Genomic DNA, 24,823 nt, shown 5'->3' on the forward strand with positions numbered 1-24,823 from the left:
ATGGTTTCGAGTACGCGTCGAGTCCTATAGTTCTCACGATATTAAAGCGGCTGTCCGAACCGTAGGGCAAACGACGGCCATCCTCACAGAACTTAGCTTTGCGGTTGGGTAAAAAAGAAAGGGGGGGAGGTTCGGAAAGCCCCTTTAACGTCTGATATTTGTTACTGAGTTTCAGTTTAAAATTAAATTGCTAATTAAAGCATTCCAAGTATTAATACTAGTGTTTATGACGATAATGAGTTAAAAATGAACTTTTCTAATTTCAAAGAAAAATACAAGCATCTGCTGCATCATGAGCCGTTTTCTTCCCAGTACCATGCCAGTACCAAGCAGAGGGGACGGGGTCGACGCCATTCAGTGATAAAGGACGCGAGCAAGTTTCAACGAAGTTTACTTTTTGTTTTTATTTCTATATACTTTTGTTTATACTTCATAAATGTACTATAGAATAAATAAATTGTTCGTCGATTTAATGAATCTCATTTTTTATTCCTTTCCTTGTCAATTAAGTTACAGGTATATATAGGATTTTAAAATGAATTAATTAGATTAAAATGGATTGGGAATATGGGTTAATTAGAGGTTCCCGGTAATCACTTTAGCACTGTTAAAGGCAGCGCGTCGAGGGGCTATTCACTAATGAAAATTTTCTTTTATTGCTGGTTTTTATTTATGCTTTAAAAAAGGATAGGGATTCATTGGTGATTTAAAATGGATGGGGATTAATGGTTGCGTCTGGATTACGAGTAATCATCGAGGGGCTACTCACTAAAAACTTGTTAGCGATTTTAAACGGGATTGGGATTGTGGGTAACTTAGGGGCTACGGGGGTTGTTATTATTTTACTAGTTATGAACGGATTATTAAGCATTCACACATTTGCCGCTAGGGGAGCTGCAAACGTAGTTACGTATTTACTGACATCTAAAACATGATAAAATTCTGCTAGACATTCGTGTAAGCAATAGATATTTCATAAATTGCCGCTAGGGGCGCTGTGTACGTAGTTACGTATTTACTGACATCTAAAACATGATACAATTCTGCTAGAAATTCGTGTAAGCAATAGATAGTTCATAAATTGCCGCTAGGGGCGCTGTGTACGTAGTTACGTATTTACTGACATCTAAAACATGATAAAATTCTGCTAGACATTCGTGTAAGCAATAGATAGTTCCTAAATTGCCGCTAGGGGCGCTGTATACGTAGTTACGTATTTACTGACATCTAATACATGAATAAATTTGCCGCTAGGGGCGCTGTATACGTAGTTACGTATTTACTGACATCTAATACATGAAGAAATTTGCCGCTAGGGGCGCTGTCTATAATATTATATAGGCCTAACGGTGTGTTCTCTAATTTGAATTAGCGCCCACGTCACACTTCGAAGCGCCCCCAACGACGGAATTTACTATAAAACTCGGACGCCACTTGTCCAGGTTTCTTTTCTCTCTGCGCCGGCGACCAGTCAACATCGGTCCTTGATCAGCTCCTCGTAATCCTGACTTTCGAAGGCAGTATTGGATGGAAAGCCACGTTTTACGCCGATGGTGGGACGTGACTCTAAGCTCTCCGCCATTGAATGTCCATTAGAACGTTGAGATCAACGCGAAAGGTTAAGCCTAGTACGGTATGTGTGAAAGTCTTTCAATAATCCAAAGCCCTCCAGCTATCAGTTTATTATTTTATTTAATCCTAGAGTTTAAATTATTTAGGTAGAGTTAATTGTTAGTTAATTATGTTTATTTATTGAAAATTAACTACAATATGAAGAAATTTCCAGACACGAGGTCAGTTAGACAAGGCTTAATTTAGAACATCTTAAATCAAGTACTTGGGCTCATATTAGGATTACCTAAAATGAGTAACGTATGGTTTAACGGGGCCAGATTAGGTTGCACTAGGCTAGGCTAAACCTTTTATAAAAATCTATCCGGGCCTGGGACTAATCTCTAAGTTTTTACTTTATGCCGTCGTTTTAATTTAAATTAACGAGGGTATTTTAGAATTATTACGCGCAAATTATAGATTTGAGATTCTAAAATTTCATTCGTGGCAGTATTTAATTATTTTAGATAATGAGCTACGGTCTATTTAATAAATTAAATGGTTTAAATTAATTAGGGTTAACTGTTAATAAGTTATCATTAATTATGGAGATTAAGTCAATTTAATAATTTTAAAACGCGAAGTTAAGGCTTGAGATTTTTTAATTTATATTTACGGGAGTATTTTACGTAGTTTAAATTATTTTAAATTTATATTTACGGGAGTATTTTACGTAGTTTAAATTATTTTAATCTATGGTATTGTTTCCGTGAGTTAATATTTTGTTGGGACCTTGAGTAGCCGTTTAATTCTGATATGGACATTGCTTAATATTTAGTGGAATTCTTATATTATATTTATGGGAATATTTTACTTGGTTTTTTCTTAAATTATTATTTTACTAGGACCTTAAAGTAGCCCTTTAATTCTGATTTGGCTTAATATTTAGTGTGATTTTTAAATTTTGTTTTTGGGAATATTTTAAAGTTTTTCTTCAATAATTTACGGAAACAAAACCATAGATTAAAATTATTTCTTGTTAGGCCCCTCTAATTCTTATCAATATTATTTATTAATATATTTTCATTTTTAGACGCGATGACGTTCTTGGATATTCTGTTGCTGGTCATTCGGAGAAGTTTCCTAGCAGATGATTTCAACCTTTGTTAGAGACGCTCATTCCAGATGACATCTTCCTTGGATTTGCGATACAAGATGTTTTCAACCTGTGGTGGCCATGCAATCATTCTCTACAAAGATACGATGAACATCACCGAATCTAGAAAATTCAAATTTTTATTAGAATTATATTTACAACTACTTAATTTCTTTTTGCACGTTCAAACTTCAATTTACGGTACACTTTATATTATTTTTTGTTGAAAATTTTTGTAAACACCTTTTTTTTAACTTTTTGTTCAATAAATTATGCCTTAAACCACTTTTTTTGTTTTCTTAAAAATTATTTGATTAAGAGGGAAGGTCTGAATTTTTTAGCTCTAAACAGATAGCCTATTTTTTGGGGACCCTCTTTTAAGCTTCTTTTAGCTTATTTCAAAAATAAAACGATTAAATTGTTTAAAACGATCAAATTGTTTGTTTTAAAAAGTAAAAAAAAAGCCTAAAAAAGGGGCCAAAAATACTACCCCAAGTCCAGACCCTAAAAAATTCAAACCATCCCCTATATCGAAACTTTTTTAAGAAAACAAAGAACGTGAGGCATGGCAAAATTTTTTTATTGAGAAAAAAAGAATTGAGGTGTTTACAAAAATTTTCTACAAAAAAATATTTAAAGCGTTCCATAAATTAAAATTTGACCGCGTAAAATTAAATGAGGTAGGCTAGTTACCGATTAAATTTAAGAAAAAAATTAAGTTAATTGGCGGAAAAACTTCACGGTCCAATCAGTTTGAAGGCCTCGTGTTTCGCAAATCCAAGAAAGATGTCATCTGGATTGAGGGTCCTTAACATCGGATGAACTTCCAAGTCTACTTGAAAACGTCTCTGAATGACCAGCAACAGCTTATCCAAGAAAATCATTCGCGTCTAAAAATTAAAATAAATTAATTACAAATATTAAGGCAAGGCCTAATTTTAAAATAAGTGCTACTTTAAGCCTAACAAAATAATAATTTACCGAAATAATCCCATATATTTAAATAATTAGCGATATATTGCAAAGAATTTTTTTTAATAATCTAAGTTAAATTTCTTAAGCCTTGTTCAAATGTCTTAACCTCGTGGTCGTGGTTTATTTAATTTTAATTCAAAATTATTATTTAATAGACTTAATTTACGTAAATAATAATAATTAACTGCCTGTTTCATTAAAACAACTTAATTTATTAAAACAATAAGCTATTTAAAAAGGCTTACATTTGCTGCGCATTAACAAGTTTGTTCATTCCAACATGGCCTTGCTAAATCGATTCCAAAAGAACATTCAATGGCGGAAAAGAGCTCTAGATTCTGGATTTATTCCTTGACGGCGAAAAGAAAAATGGCTGATCGCCGGCGAAAGGTCTGATTTCCAAGAGCTGCGCAGGAAACGATCTTGACTCCACGAAGCCAATTTAAGAAAGAAATTTCGGCCGGTTACTCCAAAACAAAGGTCTCTCCCGCAAGATTTACACCCTCAAGGCGTTAAAAGCAGACGACACTAATTGGTGTAATTTCAACCAAGGAGTAGTACCGTTTTTCCGTTGGCCTATTCCATGGAGTAATTTTCTTGGAGCGAGAAGGAAACTTTCTTTAAAATTCCATGAAATTTGGAGTCTCCTACAATATTGCTCCATACCTTCCATTGTCCTTTTCCATGGAGTAATTTTCTTGGAGCGAAAATGAAAGTTTCCCTAAAATTCCATAAAATTTGGTGTCTCCTAAAATATTGCTCCGTACCTTCCATTGTTCTTTTCCATGGAGTAATTTTATTGGAGCGAAAATGAAAGTTTCCCTAAAATTCCATAAAATTTGGTGTCTCCTAAAATATTGCTCCATTGTTCTTTTCCATGGAGGAATTTTATTGGAGCGAAAATGAAAGTTTCCCTAAAATTCCTTAAAATTTGTCTGTTTCCTGCAGTCTGCCAATATTGCAGAAAACAGACAAATTTTATGGAATTTTAAAGAAAGTTTCCTTCTCGCTCCAAGAAAATTACTCCATGGAATAGGCCAACGGAAAAACGGTACTACTCCTTGGTTGAAATTACACCAATTAGTGTCGTCTGCTATTAACGCCTTGAGGGTGTAAATCTTGCGGGAGAGACCTTTGTTTTGGAGTAACCGCGGCCGAAATTTCTTTCTTAAATTGGCTTCGTGGAGTCAAGATCGTTTCCTGCGCAGCTCTTGGAAATCAGACCTTTCGCCGGCGATCAGCCATTTTTCTTTTCGCCGTCAAGGAATAAATCCAGAATCTAGAGCTCTTTTCCGCCATTGAATGTTCTTTTGGAATCGATTTAGCAAGGCCATGTTGGAATGAACAAACTTGTTAATGCGCAGCAAATGTAAGCCTTTTTAAATAGCTTATTGTTTTAATAAATTAAGTTGTTTTAATGAAACAGGCAGTTAATTATTATTATTTACGTAAATTAAGTCTATTAAATAATAATTTTGAATTAAAATTAAATAAACCACGACCACGAGGTTAAGACATTTGAACAAGGCTTAAGAAATTTAACTTAGATTATTAAAAAAAATTCTTTGCAATATATCGCTAATTATTTAAATATATGGGATTATTTCGGTAAATTATTATTTTGTTAGGCTTAAAGTAGCACATATTTTAAAATTAGGCATTGCCTTAATATTTGTAATTAATTTATTTTAATTTTTAGACGCGAATGATTTTCTTGGATAAGCTGTTGCTGGTCATTCAGAGACGTTTTCAAGTAGACTTGGAAGTTCATCCGATGTTAAGGACCCTCAATCCAGATGACATCTTTCTTGGATTTGCGAAACACGAGGCCTTCAAACTGATTGGACCGTGAAGTTTTTCCGCCAATTAACTTAATTTTTTTCTTAAATTTAATCGGTAACTAGCCTACCTCATTTAATTATACGCGGTCAAATTTTAATTTATGGAACGCTTTAAATATTTTTTTGTAGAAAATTTTTGTAAACACCTCAATTGTTTTTTTCTCAATAAAAAAATTTTGCCTTGCCTCACGTTCTTTGTTTTCTTAAAAAAGTTTCGATATAGGGGATGGTTTGAATTTTTTAGGGTCTGGATTTTTGGCCCCTTTTTTAGGCTTTTTTTTACTTTTTAAAACAATTTAGGCTCATTTTTTCCTTTTTAAACGATTTGATCGTTTTATATTTTTGATATAAGCTAAAAGAAGCTTAAAAGAGGGTCCCCAAAAAATAGGCTATCTGTTTAGAGCTAAAAAATTCAAACCTTCCCGCTTAATCAAATAATTTTTAAGAAAACAAAAAAAGTGGTTTAAGGCATAATTTATTGAACAAAAAGTTAAAAAAATAAGGTGTTTACAAAAATTTTCAACAAAAAATAATATAAAGTGTACCGTAAATTGAAGTTTGAACGTGCAAAAAGAAATTAAGTAGTTGTAAATATAATTCTAATAAAAATTTGAATTTTCTAGATTCGGTGATGTTCATCGTATCTTTGTAGAGAATGATTGCATGGCCACCACAGGTTGAAAACATCTTGTATCGCAAATCCAAGGAAGATGTCATCTGGAATGAGCGTCTCTAACAAAGGTTGAAATCATCTGCTAGGAAACTTCTCCGAATGACCAGCAACAGAATACCCAAGAACGTCATCGCGTCTAAAAATGAAAATATATTAATAAATAATATTGATAAGAATTAGAGGGGCCTAACAAAAAATAATTTTAATCTATGGTTTTGTTTCCGTAAATTATTGAAGAAAAACTTTAAAATATTCCCAAAAACAAAATTTAAAAATCACACTAAATATTAAGCCAAATCAGAATTAAAGGGCTACTTTAAGGTCCTAGTAAAATAATAATTTAAGAAAAAACCAAGTAAAATATTCCCATAAATATAATATAAGAATTGCACTAAATATTAAGCAATGTCCATATCAGAATTAAACGGCTACTCAAGGTCCCAACAAAATATTAACTCACGGAAACAATACCATAGATTAAAATAATTTAAACTACGTAAAATACTCCCGTAAATATAAATTAAAAAATCTCAAGCCTTAACTTCGCGTTTTAAAATTATTAAATTGACTTAATCTCCATAATTAATGATAACTTATTAACAGTTAACCCTAATTAATTTAAACCATTTAATTTATTAAATAGACCGTAGCTCATTATCTAAAATAATTAAATACTGCCACGAATGAAATTTTAGAACCTCAAATCTATAATTCTAAAATACCCTCGTTAATTTAAATTAAAACGACGGCATAAAGTAAAAACTTAGAGATTAGTCCCAGGCCCGGATAGATTTTTATAAAAGGTTTAGCCTAGCCTAGTGCAACCTAATCTGGCCCCGTTAAACCATACGTTACTCATTTTAGGTAATCCTAATATGAGCCCAAGTACTTGATTTAAGATGTTCTAAATTAAGCCTTGTCTAACTGACCTCGTGTCTGGAAATTTCTTCATATTGTAGTTAATTTTCAATAAATAAACATAATTAACTAACAATTAACTCTACCTAAATAATTTAAACTCTAGGATTAAATAAAATAATAAACTGATAGCTGGAGGGCTTTGGATTATTGAAAGACTTTCACACATACCGTACTAGGCTTAACCTTTCGCGTTGATCTCAACGTTCTAATGGACATTCAATGGCGGAGAGCTTAGAGTCACGTCCCACCATCGGCGTAAAACGTGGCTTTCCATCCAATACTGCCTTCGAAAGTCAGGATTACGAGGAGCTGATCAAGGACCGATGTTGACTGGTCGCCGGCGCAGAGAGAAAAGAAACCTGGACAAGTGGCGTCCGAGTTTTATAGTAAATTCCGTCGTTGGGGGCGCTTCGAAGTGTGACGTGGGCGCTAATTCAAATTAGAGAACACACCGTTAGGCCTATATAATATTATAGACAGCGCCCCTAGCGGCAAATTTCTTCATGTATTAGATGTCAGTAAATACGTAACTACGTATACAGCGCCCCTAGCGGCAAATTTATTCATGTATTAGATGTCAGTAAATACGTAACTACGTATACAGCGCCCCTAGCGGCAATTTAGGAACTATCTATTGCTTACACGAATGTCTAGCAGAATTTTATCATGTTTTAGATGTCAGTAAATACGTAACTACGTACACAGCGCCCCTAGCGGCAATTTATGAACTATCTATTGCTTACACGAATTTCTAGCAGAATTGTATCATGTTTTAGATGTCAGTAAATACGTAACTACGTACACAGCGCCCCTAGCGACAATTTATGAACTATCTATTGCTTACACGAATTTCTAGCAGAATTGTATCATGTTTTAGATGTCAGTAAATACGTAACTACGTACACAGCGCCCCTAGCGGCAATTTATGAACTATCTATTGCTTACACGAATTTCTAGCAGAATTGTATCATGTTTTAGCTGTCAGTAAATACGTAACTACGTACACAGCGCCCCTATCGGCAATTTATGAACTATCTATTGCTTACACGAATGTCTAGCAGAATTTTATCATGTTTTAGATGTAAGTAAATACGTAACTACGTTTGCAGCTCCCCTAGCGGCAAATGTGTGAATGCTTAATAATCCGTTCATAACTAGTAAAATAATAACAACCCCCGTAGCCCCTAAGTTACCCACAATCCCAATCCCGTTTAAAATCGCTAACAAGTTTTTAGTGAGTAGCCCCTCGATGATTACTCGTAATCCAGACGCAACCATTAATCCCCATCCATTTTAAATCACCAAAGAATCCCTATCCTTTTTTAAAGCATAAATAAAAACCAGCAATAAAAGAAAATTTTCATTAGTGAATAGCCCCTCGACGCGCTGCCTTTAACAGTGCTAAAGTGATTACCGGGAACCTCTAATTAACCCATATTCCCAATCCATTTTAATCTAATTAATTCATTTTAAAATCCTATATATACCTGTAACTTAATTGACAAGGAAAGGAATAAAAAATGAGATTCATTAAATCGACGAACAATTTATTTATTCTATAGTACATTTATGAAGTATAAACAAAAGTATATAGAAATAAAAACAAAAAGTAAACTTCGTTGAAACTTGCTCGCGTCGTGTGATATGAGAAGCCCTCCTTTATCACTGAATGGCGTCGACCCCGTCCCCTCTGCTTGGTACTGGCATGGTACTGGGAAGAAAACGGCTCATGATGCAGCAGATGCTTGTATTTTTCTTTGAAATTAGAAAAGTTCATTTTTAACTCATTATCGTCATAAACACTAGTATTAATACTTGGAATGCTTTAATTAGCAATTTAATTTTAAACTGAAACTCAGTAACAAATATCAGAAGTTAAAGGGGCTTTCCGAACCTCCCCCCCCTTTCTTTTTTACCCAACCGCAAAGCTAAGTTCTGTGAGGATGACCGTCGTTTGCCCTAAGGTTCGGACAGCCGCTTTAATATCGTGAGAAGTATAGGACTCGACGCGTACTCGAAACCATCTCCCTTGTTAGTTTTATTATTAGTTTCAAGAATTGCGGCCTCAACAGTCTGATAACTAAAGAGAATTATCTGGACTACAAACTACCGTTTGCCTTTCACTAAAAGCATTCCTAGAGCCCGGGAGAGTTTTGAAACGTGTCCTTTCTTTTCTTCAGGTTAGAGAACATTCGCGCGTTAGGAAATTTTGTCTACTAAAAACTGTAGTCTTTTACTCTTAAGGATCTAAATTCATCAACTTCGGCAATTATTATTGCAAAAACACCTCCTTGAAAACGTTTTTATACTCGTACATAATTGACGCGCCCGAAGTGTTGAACACTTACCGGTTTTAATCAATCTAGGCCCCGGAGTAGACGAAAGTTCTATCTTTCAATTCTTTGATTGGCATCATGGTCTTGTGGAGTCAAGATCGTTTCCCGCTCTGCTCTTGGAAATCACTTGTTTATGAAGCAATTTACGCCGACGATCAGCCATTTCTCTCTGCCTTCAAACCACATAAAACACAAAAACTATAATAAAACACACAAAAACTACAATAAAACGCACAAAAATTACAATAAAACGCACAAAAACTACAATAAAACACACAAAAACTACAATAAAACACAAAAACTACAATAAAACACATAGAAACTACAATAAAACACACAAAACTACAATGTAACGTCCAAATTACTTATTTTCCAAATTTAATAAATATTCATGTTGGTATTACTTAAAATTCTTTCAAAATTCAAAATTCACGCACTCAAATGATTTCAAAACACCATTTTTAAAATTCTATAGTTAAATTTAAAGCTCAAAGAACTCCAATAGTACTGTTTAGCCACGGGGTCCCAGATGCTGGTCGTTCGGGATCTCAAGCTGAACAATACCTATTGAATTCTTTTACTCAACGGGCGTGGTTGACCTGCTGCATTTGTTCCGCCAGGTCATCTATTGGGATACTACGACAGTAGTTCCTTAAACTCTACCCGTCTCCCCCTTTTGTCACTATGCCCCATGTCATTACAATAACTAGAAAATAGGGTTGCCAAACCTAAAACCTTTGTATAGATTTAGGTTAAGAAAACACCTGCAGATTGAAAAGGTTTAACATAATTTTCAAAGAGGTAAATCTTTGACCTACGCGAACGAAAATAAACCCATGACGCATGGAGTCGGTGAAAAACATCAAGAGGTCAATGGAAGGGAAAGGCCCAGAGCGCGATAACCGAAAGGACCAGGCCGAAGAAACTAATTAGAAGAGATTCTCTTTTTGGACGCTGAGGACGAAAGGTCGAACCAAGATCGGTCTCGCGACTATGGTCGCTAAGTTAAAACCAGGCCCCGCACTTCGTCCGTTGGGCTCTCGCGCCGTACCTATATGTATATCCGCCAGTACTTACCGTCCCGCGTCGATGGAAATTAGACGACAATCCTCTATGTTAAAAGATAAAATATAATTATCATTTTGTGCGCGAAAATATCTTTTGGTGCGCGACAATTATCTTTTGGTGCGCGTTGGAATAAATCCTAGGAGTCGTCATGGACCAACGTGGACAAAACCATAGAGATGACTCTCTATGCTAAAACTTGAGTAACTCCACGTTCGCGGGTTTATTTTATTATTTTTTTAATTATCATTTCTTACTATTATTTTATATTTGTTTAGTCCGGATCCTTAAGATTCGGATAACCACCTGTGTATATTTTAAGTCACGTACGTACGTTAGTTTTTATTTTGAGTATGCTAATTATTAGTATTAAACTATTATCATGTTATTTGGCAACCCTAAAACTTCTTAGTTATTTCACTCACTATATCTATTACCAGAAGTGGTATGATACTACCACTTCTGCTATTACTTAAACCAAATCATCCCCTAGACAACGAATTCATTTATATCTACTCCGCAAGTCCCAATAGTGAAAACTTAGCGGTTAGCCGGGCTTTTATAAAAACCTTTGTAGGGAGACATCAACCACCACGTGGGTTAATTTTGAAACCATCATGAATATGAAGTTTTATTATGACTCAACCCCAATATTATATATTATTTAATTATTAATTATTTAAAACCAATTATATTATCTTTTTCTATAACAAAAAACAAACTCTCCTTACAACAATAAAACACAAAAACTACAAAATAAAACACATAGAAACTACAATAAAACACACAAAAACTACAATAAAACGCACAAAAACTACAATAAAACGCACAAAAACTACAATAAAACGCACAAAAACTACAATAAAACGCACAAAAACTACAATAAAACGCACAAAAACTACAATAAAACGCACAAAAACTACAATAAAACGCACAAAAACTACAATAAAACGCACAAAAACTACAATAAAACACACAGAAACTACAATAAAACACAATAAAACGGCATAAAACGCAATATAACAGCACAAAAACTCAGTAAAATAGCACAAAACCCAATAAAACAGCAGAAAACACAAAAAAACAGCATAAAACACAATGAAACAGCATAAAACAAAATGAAACAGCATGAAGCACAATAAAACAGCATAAAACACGATAAAACACAATAAAACAGCACAAATCAACACCCTCGGGGGAGGGGGGATTAAGCATGGGCGCTCGGAGGTCCACTGCTAAGCTCTAGGGCCCCTAGGCACGTGCCCAGTGGGTAATCCGGCATTGAACCACACAACCATGGACAAAGAATGCGCGTCAGGAAATTTGTTTTCACTCTACAGGATAGGCAACTCCCTATCTCCCTTATTCTGTATATACTTTGTTACAACATCGGTTGTCAGCACGCGCAAAGCTAGGTCTCTATGTAATCTAGCCTTGCGCGTGCTGACAAGAGACAAAAACTTTATTATTATTTATTTATTTGAATGTGTTGTTCACAAAGTCAACAATATGACGTATGTGTGAACATCGTAAATCGATACATTAGGCATGTTACGGAAAGACAATTAGGGAGTACAGTAATTTGAGAATAACAACAACAAAACAAAAAATAACGGATAATAATCATGAAATGTAATATTAAAAAATAATAATAACAATAGAACAATGTCAATTAATTCAGAATTCCCTGCACAATAATGTAATTTTTAATAATAATTTAGGATGAAGTATGGGGCTTACAAATTAGTACGAAAAATGTCTAATAATTTACGACGAAAATGGGATTTATTAGTTAGAATGACGACATCATTAGGCAAGGAATTCCAGTCGTGTCTTCAGGATTTAAAATCGTTTAAAATATCCCAAAGTTTTTTAGCCTCTTGTCAGCACGCGCAAAGATAGGTTACATAGAGACCTAGGTTTGCGCGTGCTGATAACCGATGTTGTAATAGAGTATATACAGGGAAGGAGAGAATTGCTTCGATTCCCCTCGAGGTGGCGTAGGACCTCAAATCTCTCTCTGGCCGCTCTGGCGTCTTTGCTGGCGTCAAAGAGAATATAGGGCGTTATTGTACAATGGTGATTACCCCACCCGTGGTCGTATTGTGAATTCATGCTTACGGAAGTTACGGGTGGTATGATACGCATATGCTTTGGCATAACAGTAAATATGTTACATAATCCCTGTGTGGAGAGGACAAGTATAACATTAAATGAGCGTCTTCAGTGTCACTTTTGTTCTAAAACTTATTCTACAGCTGGAAACTTAAAATCCCATCAAAAGTCCCACACTGGCATGTTTTCCTACTGTTAAAAAAATGTAAAAAAATGGGGACTCACTAAGAAACTGTATCTTTTAGGGGAATACACATTCTCGTGTTCCATATGTGGAAAACCTTTTTCGACATCGTACAGTTTAAAAATACATTCTCGGGCCGTTCATTTCCATGAAAAGCCTTATATTTGCAATTTGGAATCTAACTGTGGGAGAGCTTTTAGCACTATATATCGGTTTGAAGGCAGCTCAATGTATTTTATTTAACCAAGGCCTAAAATAAATTTAAGCAATATTTCTTAGGCTACGGGCTCATCAAAGAATTCACAATGGGCAAACTTTTAATTGTTTATACGAAGGATGTTTTAGAGTTTTCACTACATTCAGTGATTTAAAAAAACACAACAGAATCCATTCTGGGGTCAAGCCCTATCTGTGTGTTGTACATGGTTGCGGAAAAGCTTTCACAGCGAGTCACCATTTAAAAACCCATATTCGAAAACACACTGGTTAGGGATAGGGAAACGGAACAAGACAAATTTTTCCCCAAATCGAGTTCTTCTTTTAATGTTTAATTAAACTTTATTCAGGAGAAAAACCGTTTGAATGTTCGGAAAATGGGTGTGGAAAAAAATTTGCCACTAATTATAGCTTAAAGCTACATAGCAAAAAACGGCATTTGAAAAACATGACACCAACTATTCCCGATGTAGGTTTGGTTACGTTCTCGCCTTCTACGGTCGAAATAAAACCAATTTTTTTTTTTTTTTGTTATTTTAGAGCTTCAGCGATGACTCAAGTCGTATATCATTTGATTTTTCTAGTCCAAATCACTCAATTTTAGGTTCTCCGAGGGTTAATATTAATAATGATCAAGATGTGAACAATCATTGTAACAAACATTTATCGCTTGTATAGAGTGCTACCACGAACTTAGTAGTGACGTCACATGCTCTTATCTCTTACCTTATTTTCAGGCGACCATATTGGCAGTCGCGAGACGTCGTCAGCTTGGGCAATACAAATTTGGGACCCAATATTGACGTCACAATTTCCCCCCCCCCTAGCTTCGTGGTAGCACACTATTAATTTAATTTCCGTAGCGTATTATCCTAAATTTTCTTTAAAATAACCTAGGGGATATTACCTGTGTAGAGGAAACATTTGAAACTCAACCGGAACCTACTGGCGACTCTGGTCAAAGTCTGGGAAAGATTGTCAACTTGAGTGAAATAGCCAGAGAGGCTGAGATTTGTTCGTGCGAGCCAGAAAAGTGCCTTGAAAATGATTCTTGCTGTTCTAGTTGTCCGGGAGCCCAAGATATTTGTCATTTGTCTCAGCAGCCTGAGAAAGTTGACGCTGCTGTAAATACAACTGGCTGCTGTTGCGATTCTAACGGTTGTCTCGTTCCTAAAAGTCAGGGTACCATTTGTTGCGGCAAAATTTAAAGTCTAATAAATTGAAACTAATGTAATTAGCCTTATTCCTGATCAGCGCCACCTACCCATAGCGGCGACTTTGAGAACTACTGTAAGCGGCAAGCCAATCAGATGTCGCTAAAATCTGGTGACGTCACTGACTGGCACTCTCGGGTCTTACCAAAAATGACGTCACCAGATTTTAGCGACATCTGATTGGCTTGCCGCTTACAGTAGTTCTCAAAGTCACCGCTATGGGTAGATGGCGCTGATCAGGAATAAGGCTAATTAAAAACAGAAAATAATGAAATAAAAATTGATACGCAAATTTTTGTCTTAGAGGCTTTATATACATTTTTTGTTTGTTTTTTTTTGTTTTTTGACTACAAATGCTTTTGAATGAGTCAAAAATGCTTCGCTTTTTTTTTATTTTTCTTTAAAATAAAATGGGGGGGGGGGGAAAGTAAGTAAGAAGAGTAGCGGATATGAGATTTTATTTTATTTTATTTTTCAGTTTAAACTCTTCTTTGTTCTGAGCTTCTTTTTCTTTTAAAGGGAAGAAGAATATAATATAATACGCAGCGAGCATTTTTTTTTTTTTTTTTTTGAAGTTTCTTCCTTTTTCTTTTTTAACAACTTAGGCAAATTAACATTATATACAAATTTATACAATAAAAAGAGGGTAAGGGTGGGGGGGGCTTTTAACATACGGCGGCGGTCTCTGTCGGAAGTTACGGGATTCTTTCGGAGGGAAACTAAACCAAAACGCATCGGCATTTTATATATACACAAAAATATCGTTTGTTTTTTACGGTAAGGGTAATTAGTTTCTTTCCTTACGCAAAAAATACACTTACCTAAACGGATAAAAGAACGGATTGCCACAATGACATTTGGTTACTTAAAGGGAGGGTGAAGTAGAAAATCAAGTGATTTTTTATCGATTCTTCTACTAATTGTAAGACCAGTCTGCATAGTGAAAAATTTACACCAGGAAATACCAATTCCGAATGATTTTAAAATTTAAATTAGGTTCAGATTTTAAGGATAATTTTAAAGAAGGTCCTCCGACCAATCGCGTAACGCCTTGCCTTTTTGTTAACAAAATTCTCGTGGCACGTTCCGTGTCTTGCGCCACGATTGTCACGTCGCGCGCCTAATTTTATCAAATCTCGTGATAAATTTCATTCGACACGGAACGTGCCCCGAGAATTTTGTTAATAAAAAGGCAGGGCGTTACGCGATTGGCCGGAGGACCTTCTTTAAAATTATCCTTAAAATCTGAACCTAATTTAAATTTTAAAATCATTCGGAGCTGGTATTTCCTGAATGTTTCACTATGCAGACTGCTCTTATAATTAGTAGAAGAATCGATAAAAAATCACTTGATTTTCTTCTTCACCCTCCCTTTAATTATTTAAAATTGTAAATCAGAAGCTAAATAAAACGGCCAACGCGTTTGAGTGGGGGTTTTGTTTCCTTCTAACCTAGTTTGTTTGTATATACAGACAATCAATCAATCAAATTGAGCAATAAATCCAAGCCTAATATTTATGGGCGCTGCGAAAGCGAAAAAAAAAAAAAAAATCTCAATAAAGGCACTTGACAGTGTCGTCTGTTTGAAGTAAAATCATTTAAAGGCACGACTCATTTCTCATTTCTCAATTATTTTTGTTTTTGTTTTTTCTCGTTTGTTTTGAACAGAGGCAAGATAAGATATTTTCCGGTATATACCCTGTATTTTAAAAGTCATTAGGCACTTTGTTAGGTATCACTCGTAAGGAAGGCTCGGTATGACGTACGTACTTTATATAACTTTTGTTAGTCGCGAGAAAAATGGGGGGTATAAATAAAAACCGCTTTCTTATATATATAATTATATATATAAACGGTATTAATAATAAAACCCGAAAGTGGGGGGGGAGGGGGGTTTCAATTTCTTCCCCAACAACCCAAAGGTCATACATAAACGGGTGACCCTTGAGTAGCGTCATCGTGATTATTGCGTTCGGCGTTGTTGATATTATTATTATTATTATTAGAATTGTTATTGTCTAAACTAATGCGAACGGGGTAAGCCTGCCCTCCGTCGTCAAAAAACCTCCTAAAAGTAAACTCGAAAAAGGCGTGTTCAGGATGTTTACCATTTTCATATCCATCATCAGTCATGGTTTCGTCACTATCAAACTCGGAACCACTTTTCTTTAACTTATCAGAATCTATCTGATCAAAATTAGAAGTGTCCGTTGGATACAAAATTTGTGGAATATAAGGCGCTGGTTGTTTACGAAGACCTCCTTCAAAATCCGTTCCTTCAAAGAAACAATGCGCCTTGATTTCTCCCGCACCTTCTCTGCCAATTCTCTTTTCGGGCCCGCAACACAATTTCTGTATCAAATCTATCGCTTCCGGAGATAATTTCGCGGCTGATGGGATATTCAGGGATGTTTCCCAGTGAATTACCTGTATATTAAATAAAAATTATAAGCATGGGCGAATACCACTTTTTTACTATCGAGACGAATATCGAATACCCAAAAATTTTCTTATCGAATACCGAGACGAATAATGATTTTTTGATCGAATATCGAATAGTTAGGCTTAACGAAAATATCGTCTTTACGAATACTCGTCAAATATTAGGCCTACTATTCGCGAATATTAAGCCTATCATTCACGAATACTTGTCGAATATCAAGGCCTGCTATTGGCGAAGTACTAAAGGAGGTTGTTAGTAACAATTTTTTACAAAATATTTATTCGGAAATGAAAATGACTATGCTTTTAGTGAAAGTATATTTTTAGGGGTTAATATTTCACATTTTGTACACATCTTGGTACCTAAAATAGCGGAGTTAGGCCTTGGCCCTTTGCGAAATTGGTTGTCGAATATTTATCAAATAGTAAAGTCGGTATTCGATATTCGTTCGAATAGTAAAAATGGCTTCAAACGAATACCGAGACGGTTATTCGTCTCGATATTCGATCGAATTATTCGTTTTAGACGAGTATTCGCCCACCCTTAAAAAATTATAAATAGGCAATGGCATAATTGATTAATTAATAGTTGCCGACCGACCTTTAGTTGAGTTTCCATAGGAGTATTTGCTAAAAATGGTGGCTGTCCAACAAGCATTTCGTACAAAATGACGCCAACACTCCACCAATCACAAAGTTGAGTGTAACCTAAATTAAATAAAAACAAAATTAAAAATGGCAATTCTCTTATTTAATTTACAATTGCCAAATATTACCAGTTCTCAGAAGAACTTCGGGAGCTATATAATTAGGTGTTCCAACGAGAGAATGCGCCAAGCACCGCTGATGTTCCCTACGCCTTCGCCTTTCTAAAGGTTTCATTTGCGTTATGTTGTTTGTATAGCAATGGCAATCATTACTCCAAGCTTCATCCGGTTCCATAGAATCTTGTCTAGCGTGTTCACCTATAATAAAACCAGTCTAGAGGAATATCCCAGCAACGTGTGAGTGGGTGTAAAACTTGCCATTTCTTTGATAATATTTGGAATTATGAGTCCATCTAAAACCGGTGCATAAGCCAAAATCGGTCAATTTGATGTGGCCATCTCTATCAATGAGAATATTATCGGGTTTGATGTCCCGATGGATAAACCCCATTTTATGAACACTTTCTACGGCTAAAACGAGCTCGGCTATATAGAATTTGGCTAGAGACTCTTGAAATATGCTGAATTTAATTAGTAACGACATTAGATCTCCACCCGGTATGTAGTCCATAACAAAATACAAGTTATCTTGATCCTGAACAAAGAAATACATTAGTACGCGCGCGCTTATGGGCCATGTTTTCGCTTAAGAACCAAAAGGGATTTACTTGAAAAGAGTAATAGAGTTTAACAACCCATTCGTTATCAGCTTCCGCTAAAATGTCTCGCTCAGCTTTGACATGGGCCACTTGGTTCCTCTTTAGAACATCTGTTTTTCGAAGGGTTTTCATCGCGTAGAGTTGATTCGTGTCCGTCTTTCTGACTAAGGCAACTTCTCCAAAGGCTCCCACGCCAATGGCTTTAATTTTAACAAACATGGATTTATCCATTTTGGCTCTTTTTAACCGAATATAGTTTGATTCCTTTTGATGAAGCATTCTTCGCATTTGACACTGAGCTTCTTCAGAGAGCCCAACCTTGGACATCTCCGCCTCTAGTTGTTGCCTTCTGTGTTCTCGTTGTTGGTGAGATTTTTGCAAGTTTTCAACGTGTTGTTCCATGTAGAATTTAAAAGCGGCGGGTGAGAAATTTTTCACTTTAGTTTCCCGTTTTTCGGCTTCCTTCTCTTTCGAAAGAAGTTTTCTAGGCGGGATTGGCGATTGGTGCGTCATTTTATAGGGTGGTGGTGGAATTCGTCCACCTCCCGAGTTAGTAGAATCAGACTGGGTAGAAGGAGATGACGTAGACGTTGTTGACATGAAGGAAACTGGAGATTGGCTTAGTCCATGAGATACTGGTGATTCGGACCGAGATGCTGACCTAAAAGATTAGATACAAAATTAACACCGCGCACCCTAGTATAAATTTGACAAGTTCGAGACTCGCCTTGACGCTGAACTTGACGTATCCATGGCCAGGGGTGAATTTTTCCTCTGCATCATATTATGATCGCAATTTACGTGACCACTTAGAATGTTTAAATTGGGTCTTAAAATGTTAACTTCATTTGAAGATGACATATTGCCACTGCATATGCTTTCGACAGTGCCAACTAAATCTGGATTTCCATTTCCAATGGCAAAATTATCTAACATCATAGTTCTGGTTTCTTGGCTTTGATTGCACACGCTAGTAGTTCCGCTGGATGTAGACGACGTGGAAGATATACTCGGGGCTACGTAGCAGTGCATATTGCTTCCACTGTTAATAACCGGAGTGATAGGTGATTGAGAAACTATTTGTCCAGACAAGACAGTTACGGTGGTAGCGTAGCTAGGTGGGTCTGTGGTTGGCACCATTGTTGCTATTTCTGTTGGTTGTAGTGAAGGAGGCGGTGGTACGTAGCTGGATATTTTTAGGTCTGCAAACCTATGTTGAACTTGATTGACACCTACACTGGCTTTACTTTCTTGAACGAGATAATTTTGATTTTGAACATTGTTAGGATACGCTGGAGGGGGAGTTAAATGAGAAACTGTGTGATTATTGTTGTCAGTAATTTGTTGTTGCAGAGCAGTTGAGTAATTTGGAGGAGAAGTCGTCGCGTTTGCTTTACCGTATAATACGGGCAGATGTGACGTTCTGGCCAATGAGGCTTTTCGAATAGCATTGGCGTAAGGGGGTAAAAAGTTTTCAGAGTTATTATAACCACTGCTAGTGACCGGCACTGGAGAACCTGAGGTATAACCCGACACAATACCTTGAACGGATGGGGAGTAAGATACTTGAGGGGCGATAGGACCCGTGGCCACTCCCATTACCACACCACCATTCACCAAAGTTTGAGAAGTAGAGCAGCCAGTTCCAGTGGTTGGAGGAGGAGATGTAGGGGCCACGGCAGTCTGTAAGACTGGTTTTTGTACTTGAGTACTTTTAACAGACTGCATGATTACTGGCGACTGAGATTGTTTAACACTCCAGGCTTGTAGAGGCGTTGGTCGCGGCATGATTGACGTAACTACTGTTGAAGGGGCGCTTGAGACTCCGCTGTTGGTACCCCCTTGAGATGACGAGGAAGACGGCATGGGAGACGAACTAGCTAGAGAGGGAGAAGCCGAACAACTGTAAGCTGGCGAGGCCAATCTTTTGGGGTTGAACGAAGGCAAAGGAATAGAGTATTCACTGCTGCTGATAGTGGGCGTGGGGCTTTGCCTTCCCGAACTAGATGACGCGTAAGAAGGAGGAGGCGATGAGTAAATAGATGAATAACTCGCCGGACTTGGTGAAGAGCAAGAAGGATAAGGCGGCGGTGGCTCAACCCCTCCTCTAGATGATGAGCCTCCGGAAGTGGTGCTTCCAGCTGAGTACCGGTTTAACAAATGTTGTAGATTTTGCTGGCTCATTATATTTCCTACGGAAGTCCTGCCCCCGCAAGAAATAGGACTAGTGCCCCTTTGGGGGCTAGCTGTGGCACTGGCGTGGTTTCTTGATGATGATTGGGGTACGGGTGACCTTCTTTTATATAAAATTTGCTGCTGTTGAGGCTGTTGCTGAGGCAGCGGTTGATGATGGTTAATAGAATTAGCCGAGTTATTGCTGATATTAATGGCGTTGATAAAATGTGAAGGAGGTAATGGGGGTGGGGGTGGAGTAGGGGGAGTCGTCCCTCTTGGTGGAGTGGGAGGAGGCGCGGGAAGCCCTCGGGGAGGAGGTAGAGGTGGCGGTTCTGAAGAAGGGATATAGCTGGCTCCCGGTGACTGCATTCGATAAAATGGCACAATTGTATGATTACCAGCATCACTAGTGGGGGTAGAGGCCGACAAAGGAGCGCTTCCAATAGCTCCCGGTACTGGTCTTTGCAAGTTAGGCAGACAATTGGCCACACCGGGACTGTCCGATCGCGCACTAGCATTGCTACTGCCACAATCCATATGCGTATGATTAGAGGAGGGCACAGCCCCTCTAGAGTTCCAAACAAAGGCATTCTGGGTTTGGTTCTCTTGCAAACTCCCTTTCCTTAATGGCTTTAACCCAACTGGGATTGGAGGAGGTGGCGGTGATCCGGGAAGTCCATTGATGGAATCCGATGGTTTTGGTACCCCCAGATCTTGCTGGCATCCCATAAGACTTCCAGAGTTGCTAGCTGAATCAGTAACATGGTCTCCCTTCACAGCCGAAGACAGCCTTAAAAGTCTACAGGCTACATCCTAAAGAGTAAAACCAATATTAGCAATTCAATTAAGCCATAGCTTAAATAAAATTACGCAGTATACCTCTTTATAGCCCATGGCAATCAACTGCTTAAGAACCTGTCTTTGAAGGGTTATGTCTCGGTCATTCAAACCATTTGAAGTATTGCCAACTCCACCGCTACCACTTGATAGACCATGAGAGCCTCCACTAGCGCTAGTAGGGCTACCACTACTACTACTAATACCCACGTGACTAGGAATGTTTCCCAAATTTGGGTAACTTGATTCACTGGCTGTGCTGCTGGCACTGCTAATTGATCTATCACAATGGGCGTAAGGTTGTAGACTACTTCTAATTTCTGCCAAAGCTTTTTCTCTGTAGCCATTTCTGGTAGATTTCACAGTTCCGTTGCCACTATTTCCCCTAGAAACTCCATCCGAAGCGGAGTTTCCTCCACCTCCTCCACTAGCATTAACCGCTGCACTGCTAATGTTCATGAACTCCGGTTTAATTTGCATTAATTCCCGCTTGCTACTTTGATACGGCGAGTTTGACAAACCAACGCGTTCACTGTTTGAACTAGCGTTACTTCCAACACCGCTCACCGTGTCCCTTCTGATATTTGTTAGACTGTCTTTTATATCACGCAGCATCTGATGTTGGCTTGAAAAGCCAACTAAATTATTATAGTCTTCCAATTCAGAATAACGTTGATTTTGATTCGCGAATACTGGGTTGGAAAAACCGCCCAGACTCGTTAAATGATTTTGGTTTTCTAAATGATTCTGAAAATTGTCGGTGTTTTGAGAAGAGTTTGATTTTTGTTGGTTCATAAGGCACTATTTTCAAAATCCTCGTCTTTATTTTGGTGGAAATCTCAGCCGTAAGCGCCACTGGGATTTCTAATAATCGCGTGACGCAATGGACACGCATTAAGTGTGGCCGAAGCGAATGAAGCCCACCACACAACCACTTCTTCCCTCATGTTACACACATGACAACAATACTGGGAAAACAGTTGGCTGCTGAGTGAAATTCTCTTCAGCCAGTTTGGTTTTCCCAACACAAACCACACACAATAAAAACCAACAAATATTTAGACTTCTTTTTCAAGTAAATCCATCAAGGTATCGCGCCACTTTGGTGGTAGCTGACAATCACTAAAATCCAAAGGGTTCAATATTTTTGTGTCTATTTAAAAAATAAATAAAAATACGATTACTACTATTACTAAATAAATATTTAGTAGCGGAAAACTAAACGGCTAATTAAGCGCTTTACGTTGTCACTATAACTATACGTATTAAATCATTTAGCAACTACTAACTAGGCTTAAGAAATTCATTGGAATGTGAATATTAAGAAGCCAGCCAGCCTAACCCGAGGGCTTAACAATCTTTGGAGCGTTTAAGGCGATTAGTTACCTTCTAAATAGGTTTAATAATAAAGACAATAAGCCTAAGTTAATATAAGATAAGTTCATTCTTAAGTTAAACCAATTATATTCGATTATTTAGGCCGAATTCCTTTCCTAATCAATTTCGATAAGCCTAGGCCTAATAGGTCTACCTTGAAACGGTTTCTTCATATCCTCGAAGGTCGATCTTCCATATTTCCGTCCTTTAAATTTGACTGGAGACTTTCTATAAACGTTCTTAGGTATCCTCTTACTATTTTTATCGTTCAAAATGCAATCTATCGCGTTGAACCTAACTATTTCCGATATTTTAAAGCCGAATCGGACATCGGTTAGGCTTAAAATCGAGATTTCTATCTAAAGGCCTATAGGTTTCGAGCCGCTGCTGCTGCAACGCCAAGGGAGGGGGAAAGCAAAAGGGGGGCAAAGTAGGGGAGAATTCGATGCCAACATGGCAGCCATATACCCTAATTTCTGACCTCGTTTCGGCCTTGAGAAAAATTATTTAAGTCACAAAATTAAATTAAACAAAGGGCTTTAATTAAAGTAAGCTTGCTTTTCAAATTAGGATTTCAGTTTAATCATTTGGGTTTTAGGTTTTGCCCTTTAAGACAATACAAACTCCTTCACCTAAGACCTCCGATGAATAAAATTTTCCGAGATGTAGCCTATGTATTTGATTGACTTCTACTCCGCCTACTTTTAAATTGTTGACATTCCAACGAAACCACGTGATAAGGATGCACCCCTCCCTAAAAATTTTTCGCATTCCAGAAAATGATCACGTTGCCTGCCCCTTTAACCCTCCCCTCCTGCCTAGTCCCTACAGATTGAAATTCGGTGGCGCCATCTACCCTTTAACCCTCCCCTCCTCCCTAGTCCCTACAAATTGAAACTCGGTGGCGCCATCTAAACATATTTCAATAAAACTCCTAGATCCTGATTGAAATAGAGTAGTGGCACTCCATGTTAATTTCTCATAGAGCGTAACGTAGCCAAAGGCAGGGAAGTGCCATTACCCTATATCCTCGTGTAAAAATTTTCAAAAAGAAAACAACGAATCTCCTTTAATTAAATCGCAGAACCATTTATTTATAATAAATTTTTCCAACTAATTTTATCGTTTTCCTCCCACTCTCGGAGCTTTAGCCGTAACGGGTTTAGAAACCTTTTGTTTTTGAACAACTTTCGTAGGCTAAATTTTAAGGGGAAAGAAAGATTATTAATTTTCTTAATTAACTTTTCAAGGGGTTATGATAATGTAAATTAAATTATATACCTTAGCTGGAGCTTGACTGGCTTTCTTCTGAGCTTTTACCGCCCTTTGCTTTTCCTTCGCAGCTCTGTTTAATAAAACACCATGGTACATAAGTATTATAACATAAAAACATGTTATTACAAACAGCTACACATTAAGTTAAGTTATAATACATGTTCTAAATATTTGTTATATAAATAATCAAATACTAATCCGTACTAACGATAAATCCTAATTAATCAATGGGGTAGCGAAACCTTTATCTTCAAGAAACTAAAATGTTGATAAAAACGGGAGACATTTAAGCTTACCTGATAGCCTGTTCTCTTTGGGCTTTCCTGACCTCTGGTTTCATATTCCTCTTGGCCATAATATCGCTTAAACTAGCTCCAACGATGGCTCTCTGGTGTTTCGCCGTTCTTCTGGTTCTTTTCTTAGTGGTCTCCTCTTCAATACCTTTCTTATGCTTACGACGATACAACACAGTCCATGTGATTTTTCGCGGATTTCTCTTCATCATATGTGAAGCTTCGCATTTCGCGTTAAGGAACTGGAAACACTGTTTAAATAAAACGTGCGATACGTCTTTTTATTCCAAGACATAAAACACAGCGAGTTTTGTGACCATAGTCACTAACACCTCACGAGTCTTGAAGAAAAAGCAAAGGCTTACCTTTCCGTCCGTCTTGACCATTCTTTTTCCATGTCCAGGGTAAATTTTGTACCCGCTAAAAGCGCAAAGCTCGATCCTAGAATGATTAAAACAATTTGATTACAAAACTAATCACTATAATTCTAAAATAAATTTGATTAAATTGGATTGAAATCTTACTTCATCGCTACGTTTTTCCTCGCGTCGACTGCAAAAAGAGTCTTGTCTATGGAAAATTGTAGCAAGAATGGTGGAATGGATAGTTCGCTTCAGTTCAGGTCAGTTCAGTTTGGTTCCATCGAAGTGATAAAATATATCGCGCGAAAATTCAAAACTTACAGATTAAAAAGATTCAATTGAGAATTTATTTTTAAACAATTTTTGACTTTTAATCGTCATAATTTATATATACACTGTACAAATTATATTAATACAATTATCATGGTGGAATGGATAGTTCGCTTCAG

At 36.9% G+C, this 24,823-nt stretch overlaps 2 protein-coding genes and 3 long non-coding RNA genes across 5 annotated transcripts; 1 reads left to right on the forward strand and 4 right to left on the reverse strand.

Moving 5' to 3' along the window:
• Positions 1 to 1,728: 1,728 nt before the first annotated feature.
• On the reverse strand, positions 1,729 to 4,126 carry LOC149661712 (uncharacterized). Its single transcript, XR_016368980.1, has 3 exons — positions 3,928 to 4,126; positions 3,401 to 3,597; positions 1,729 to 2,830 (listed from the first exon to the last, which is right to left on the reverse strand). It is a non-coding gene; the product is annotated as an uncharacterized LOC149661712 (long non-coding RNA).
• Positions 4,127 to 4,837: 711 nt separating this feature from the next.
• LOC149661713 (uncharacterized) lies at positions 4,838 to 7,190 on the forward strand. Its single transcript, XR_016368981.1, has 3 exons — positions 4,838 to 5,051; positions 5,382 to 5,578; positions 6,147 to 7,190. It is a non-coding gene; the product is annotated as an uncharacterized LOC149661713 (long non-coding RNA).
• Positions 7,191 to 8,643: 1,453 nt separating this feature from the next.
• LOC149661714 (uncharacterized) lies at positions 8,644 to 9,781 on the reverse strand. Its single transcript, XR_016368982.1, has 2 exons — positions 9,466 to 9,781; positions 8,644 to 8,872 (listed from the first exon to the last, which is right to left on the reverse strand). It is a non-coding gene; the product is annotated as an uncharacterized LOC149661714 (long non-coding RNA).
• Positions 9,782 to 14,908: 5,127 nt separating this feature from the next.
• LOC149661715 (uncharacterized) lies at positions 14,909 to 23,079 on the reverse strand. The gene is made up of 8 exons (XM_089843283.1): positions 22,599 to 23,079; positions 21,110 to 22,220; positions 18,783 to 21,043; positions 18,065 to 18,716; positions 17,715 to 17,991; positions 17,466 to 17,654; positions 17,291 to 17,397; positions 14,909 to 16,674 (listed from the first exon to the last, which is right to left on the reverse strand). The coding sequence occupies exons 2-8, from the start codon at positions 21,860 to 21,862 to the stop codon at positions 16,171 to 16,173; spliced, it is 4,743 nt and encodes a 1,580-aa protein (XP_089699409.1). The 5' UTR covers positions 21,863 to 22,220; positions 22,599 to 23,079; the 3' UTR covers positions 14,909 to 16,170.
• Positions 23,080 to 23,509: 430 nt separating this feature from the next.
• On the reverse strand, positions 23,510 to 24,683 carry RpL24 (ribosomal protein L24). Its single transcript, XM_089843284.1, has 5 exons — positions 24,537 to 24,683; positions 24,378 to 24,453; positions 24,016 to 24,263; positions 23,726 to 23,789; positions 23,510 to 23,641 (listed from the first exon to the last, which is right to left on the reverse strand). The coding sequence occupies exons 1-5, from the start codon at positions 24,539 to 24,541 to the stop codon at positions 23,564 to 23,566; spliced, it is 471 nt and encodes a 156-aa protein (XP_089699410.1). The 5' UTR covers positions 24,542 to 24,683; the 3' UTR covers positions 23,510 to 23,563.
• Between the last annotated feature and the right edge of the window lie 140 nt (positions 24,684 to 24,823).

The sequence above is a fragment of the Phalangium opilio genome, unplaced genomic scaffold, assembly GCF_054372755.1.
Source record: "Phalangium opilio isolate 3A_F unplaced genomic scaffold, DU_Popi_V2 ptg000070l_1, whole genome shotgun sequence".
Classification (NCBI taxonomy): Eukaryota; Metazoa; Arthropoda; class Arachnida; order Opiliones; family Phalangiidae; genus Phalangium; species Phalangium opilio.